Source organism: Branchiostoma belcheri, unplaced genomic scaffold (assembly GCF_001625305.1).
Source record: "Branchiostoma belcheri isolate BF01 breed outbred unplaced genomic scaffold, Haploidv18h27 scaffold49, whole genome shotgun sequence".
Lineage (NCBI taxonomy): Eukaryota > Metazoa > Chordata > Leptocardii > Amphioxiformes > Branchiostomatidae > Branchiostoma > Branchiostoma belcheri.
Genome location: NW_017804120.1, coordinates 1,816,653 through 1,822,163, shown reverse-complemented (window position 1 = coordinate 1,822,163; position 5,511 = coordinate 1,816,653). Strand labels below are relative to the sequence as shown.

Sequence of the window (5,511 nt, the reverse complement as noted above, 5' to 3'; positions counted from 1 at the left end):
TGTGTTAAATGCAACAATTCACACTGTGTAGTAACTGTTAAAGAGGCCAGTAACACTATATAATGACCCCACCCTGCCGATATAAATTCGATAACATAAACTACCAGACTTCAGTCTTGTCCTGGCAGCCGTACAGTATACATGGGGGGAGGCCTGTCTAAGACAGTTTAGCTTGCCAAGTTAAAATTTCTCTTCAAGACACTTTTGAAATGAGACACACATACATATAAGAAGTTATATGTACTAGTAAACCAGAATATAAAGTACATGAGTAATGACAGATATGACTTGCCATGTTCTGGCTTGTAGCTTGAGACCTTGGCTTGCAGTTACATGCCCAGAACCTAAGTCTACACTGGTGTATCTGACTGCAAGTAGTCATCACATTTACAAGCCACTATTCAATCTGCTGGGAAGGTCACAGTGGGAGCACTTTCTTATTGTTCTTACCCAGGGTAAAAAAACGGCCTCTTTAAACGTCCTTACTAACCATTACCTAAACAGGGAGAGTTCTATGTAAGTAATGGGCAATCTAAGTTTGAAAATCTAGTAGCAGATCATATTATAAAAATGTAATGCACGACTGCAGAAACTATTATATTCAAATTGCAATAGTCATTGATGAAGTTTCAAAAGAAGTGTGTTGCCTTTACACAATCATGTAATATCATTAATAGTAGATTTTACTTTTGTATTGTATGGTATCTAAAATAGATTGTGGGTTGTGGAGACTTCTTGCAGTTAAACCTGATATAACAGTTGTAGTTGGCCAGAATGGCACAAGATGTTACTATAAATTACTAATTGTTACTTGATTTAATGTAGTATACATTACGTGGATTTTGGAGACTTGCAGATCAAAATTTTGTTCTAGCTATAGTGTGCCAAATAGACAGAGGATGGTACATTTAAGTAAAAATCCTTGAAACACTAACACTGTAATTTTTCATTTCAATTTTTCTGTGAACATGCATGGCAGCAAGCATCTAGCTCTACCCAAGGTGCAAAAAGCTGCAAGTTAATATATCCACTGTGATAAACTTCTTTGGTCTAATGAACTAAAAAAAACGTCTAGGCATACCAAAAGTATACAAAAAAATTGAACAAAACGGTGAATATAAATAAATATAAAGAGCTGCTAAGACTTATGTTGCCTATGGTAACAACGTACGTCGACGTCATAATTACGTCATAAATGACGTCATACTTATTCAATCTAGCCGCCATCTTGGATCGGCAAAGTTAAATTTAAGTTTAAAACACTTTATACGAGGAATTAGACATAAGGAATTCAAAGCCGGTGGTCCCTTTACCTAACCAAGAAGAAGAATCAGACTCGCGATGCTTTTCTTGGTAGCGGTAAGACATTGGCTGGCGGTTACACGTACTTTTACAGATCTTTGGTCCGTACTAAAAATGGACTATCGCTAACTCAGACATTTTGTTTTAGTGCGTTTTCAATCGCTTCAAGGTCCTCCTCAATCGAGTATCCGAACATGTCAAAATCCGGTTTGTAGATTTCTCCGAGGTGACGTATGTCCTCCGGCGGGACCACTCGGAAGGTCCTGCCGAAGCCTGCTTTAGCCCGAGACGGGTGCTGTCTCGGGAGGATGCCGTCCTTCCCTACGATACCGCTCATGTGGAAGAACAGACGAAGGTCTTCTACCAGCGTGTCCGTATGAGCGATGAAGTCGTATTGAACCTGCAAATAGAGTATAGATTTACAATTAACGTGTTGTACTACACAGCGAGAAATGTCGTTGGTCATGCTTGCCTAATAATGTTTTGGGAACCGGCTCTCTTCATGATATACATGTACCAGTGTCACTCAAAAAGCGAGAGACTGTGCAATTATTTGTGTGTGTGGTGTGGTGTGTGTGTGGTGTGTTTGTGTCTGGTGTGTGTGTGTGTGTGTGTGTGTGTGTCTGTGTGTGTGTGCGTGAATTTATATGATTGTGTATGTGTGTGTGTGTGCCATGTGTTTTTGTAACGTGTGCTGTATGTTTGTGTGTGAGTGTATGTGTTTGTGTGTGTGTTTATGTGTGTGTGTCAGGTGTGTTTGTGACGTGTGGTGTGTGTGTGATTGGTGTGTGTGCGTCGTGTGTGTTTGTAACGTGTGATGTGTGTGTGTGTGTCGTGTGTGTTTGTGACGTGTGGTGTGTGTCGTGTGTGTTTGTACGTGTGGTGTGTGTGTGATTGGTGTGTGTGTGTCGTGTGTGTTTGTAACGTGTGGTGTGTGTGTGATTGGTGTTTGTGTGTGTGTGTCGTGTGTGTTTGTAACGTGTGATGTGTGTGTGATGTGTGTGTGGCGTGTGTCGTGTGTGTTTGTGACGTGGTGTGTGTGTTTGTGTGTGTGTGTGAGTGTGTGTGTGTGGCGTGTGTGTTTGTGACGTGTGGTGTGTGTGTGTGTGTGTGTGTGTGATAAAGGGTTAGATAAAAACCATTCTGATATGATATAGTTTCCCTTTCGACTAATATTAACGATTACAAAGAAAGAAGATAAGGAAGTCTTAAAGTATGATGTGATATTAATTAATTATAACATACCTGGCAGGGAGCACACTGACTGAAGAACGGTTCCCAGTGTTCATTTCTATATTTATTGTTGATAATACTCCAGACAAAATCCCTGATGGAAATTGGTGGAGCTCTCCTAGCCCCATGCATGGATCCTCGTCTAGATCTATTCGTGGGCAAAGCCTGAAAAACACATTTAATATCGAAAATAGGTTATCTTGAAAGTTCATCTCTGTTGGTAGAAATCATTATGAAGCAAGTTTAAACTGTAATTTCCAACACAAGAAATTTTCGACTGTACGACTCCAGTCTTTGTCAAGGAATGAGCAATCCACCGCTTCCGTGACGTCACGCAGATAACACACGTGACTCCGTGAGCAGTGGATCATAGGTTGAAGAAAGTCTGTGGCGCCCCCCGTCTCTGTTGAGGGGAATCTACATCAGGGCATTACAACCATCCCTCAACAGAGACGGGGGGGGGGCGCAACAGACTTTCTGCAACCTATGATCCACTGCTCACGGAGTCACGTGTGTTATCTGCGTGACGTCACGGAAGCGGTTAATTGCTCATTCCTTGACAAAGTTTGGAGTTGTACAGTCGAAAATTTGGGCGAAAATATGTTGATTATTGTGAAATTATTACATACTTGCCATGTACATGTACATGTGTAAATGACCAAAACACACACATTATGTTGCTTTGTACGCATACTGTCTTCTAAATCTAGAAAATATTCCTTCTATATTCTAGGTCTACAATATTAAACACTCTTTAAGAATCTAAATATTATTCTCCTAGAAAAATTGTGTTATAATATAATCTGAAATAATATCATTTTTAATGTTAGAATTTTATATTGATAACATTTAGTATATCATACTTTAATTTAAATTCCCCTTGAAATTTTAGAATATATGTCCCCTTCTAGAATTTAGAATATCATGTCGTACAAGATTTAAAAATATTTTATTTCGTTTTTAAATTGTGAAATATTAATATAATATTTTACGCCTTAGAGTGTTAGGTATTCAAATTTTAAAGTAATATACTCTTTTAGTATTAATTTTGAATTCTTAAACATTTTAAGGTATTTTATTTCTTTTTGTTTATGAATCTACAAGATGAAGATCCATACCCTTTTTGTTGTTGTATTTCCGAATTTTGAATTCCCTACAGCCTGCCGTAACCTCCTTATGAAGCTGAAGCGACCTGGACTGATGAAAAATTTATCAAGCCAGGCAGAGGCTAGCCTGAAACGTCACAAATAAAATTCATGATGCAGCAAGTTTAAACTGTAATTTGCAACACAAGAAATTGGAGACGGGGGACGGGGGGCGCCACAGACTTTCTACAACCTATGATCCACTGCTCACGGAGTCACGTGTTATCTGCGTGACGTCACAGAAGCGGTGGATTGTTCATTCCTTGACAAAGACTGGAGTCGTACAGTCGAAAATTTGGGTGAGTCCAATTTCTTCTGTTGGAAATTAATTACAGTTTAAACTTACTGCATAATGACTTCTACCAACACAGATGAACTTTCAAGATAACATTCATGATGATAAGGTCCACCATCTTGGCTTTTGAACAATGTCGGCATGGAATTAGATAAATTACGAATTTTTAAACTTAAATTGCACAATTCACTTAATATGTTATTAATGTTAAGATAATTTGTACTAAAAAAACTGAAAAACGTTTATTGTTTAAACCAAGATTACTGAATTTTGCAACAAGTACGTGCGTATTGTAGTAATAGATGAGTCGTGTAGTGTAGTGTAGAGTAGAGTGGTGTAGTGTTGTATAGAGTAGAGTAGAGTGGTGTAGAGTAGAGTGGTGTAGAGTGGTGTAGTGTTGTGTAGTTTTGTGTAGAGTAGAGTAGAGTAGAGTAGAGTAGAGTAGAGTAGAGTAGAGCAGAGTAGAGTAGAGTAGAGAAGTGTAGACTAGTGTAGTGTTGTGTAGAGTAGAGTGGTGTAGAGTGGTGTAGAGTGGTGTAGTGTTGTGTAGTGTAGTGTAGAGTAGAGTAGAGTAGAGTAGAGTAGAGTAGAGTAGAGTAGAGTAGAGTAGAGTAGAGAAGAGAAGAGAAGAGAAGAGAAGAGAAGAGTAGTGTAGAGTAGAGTAGAGTAGAGTACAGTAGAGTAGAGTAGAGTAGAGTAGAGTAGAGTAGAGTAGAGTAGAGTAGAGTAGAGTAGAGTAGAGAACAGTAGACCTACCTACTATCTGATGTCCTATCCTAGATAGACTTTTGCCATATTTGGCTTTGGTAGCGGGAGCATGATATTTTAAAATTCCCAAGTATGCAAATAAGGTCTCATGCAAATAAGCAATCCATACATTATGTACATGCAAATATGCACACAAACACATGCGGCAAGAAAAAAACTCAGATGAGAAGAAGAGATACCTCTCTAAGGGATCGCGGACGACAATGAGTTTGTTGTAAGTCTTCAGACGCATTTGTGCATCTTCCATACTGTAGCTGTTCAGGAACTTAAAGGGGTAATGGTGAATCTGTAACTTTTGTTTAGGGCCGATATCTGCGCGGGTCAAATTTGTGTCGTGTTGGAGGTTGTACATTACAAGTTTTGTTGTACAGTTGTACTTCCGGTTTTAAAAATATAACAGTAAATGGTTTTAGTCTTGTCGATAACGATTAAATTATGAGGGTACTTTTGAGGTCCCTGAAAATGAAAAGAAAGTATAATTATATCAAAAAGTGTATGAATTATTTGAGATATAGTCATAAAAATCTATTCGTTTTCTTAATTCTTTTTGTATAATTTTCAACCGAAATTGCTGAATTGTCACAAAATAATCTGTCACAAAAAAAACATGATCAGTGAATGACTGCAACAGAAATTACAATGTATGAAGATCCCATGCGGTACAACGGAACTCCGCCAGAGGGCGTTTCATCTAAACCTTGCTTTGTCACTGCCATCCACCCGTAGGCCATTTTTTTCTGCTTTAATATTGATATATACAAAATATCA

At 38.3% G+C, this 5,511-nt stretch overlaps 1 protein-coding gene across 1 annotated transcript; it reads right to left on the bottom strand.

Annotated features, from left to right (window-relative positions):
• Positions 1 to 1,378: 1,378 nt before the first annotated feature.
• On the bottom strand, positions 1,379 to 5,045 carry LOC109479526 (carbohydrate sulfotransferase 11-like). The gene is made up of 4 exons (XM_019781506.1): positions 4,923 to 5,045; positions 3,654 to 3,768; positions 2,548 to 2,700; positions 1,379 to 1,702 (listed from the first exon to the last, which is right to left on the bottom strand). The coding sequence occupies exons 1-4, from the start codon at positions 4,988 to 4,990 to the stop codon at positions 1,433 to 1,435; spliced, it is 606 nt and encodes a 201-aa protein (XP_019637065.1). The 5' UTR covers positions 4,991 to 5,045; the 3' UTR covers positions 1,379 to 1,432.
• Between the last annotated feature and the right edge of the window lie 466 nt (positions 5,046 to 5,511).

Excerpts from the sequence above, each read along its gene's own strand:
- LOC109479526 (XM_019781506.1), bottom strand. The coding sequence starts at position 4,990 with ATGGAAGATGCACAAATGCGTCTGAAGACTTACAACAAACTCATTGTC. Across the intron at positions 2,701-3,653 it reads GAAATACAACAACAAAAAGG|GCTTTGCCCACGAATAGATC; the intron begins GTATGGATCTTC and ends TGTGTTTTTCAG. Across the intron at positions 1,703-2,547 it reads GTCAGTGTGCTCCCTGCCAG|GTTCAATACGACTTCATCGC; the intron begins GTATGTTATAAT and ends CTCTATTTGCAG.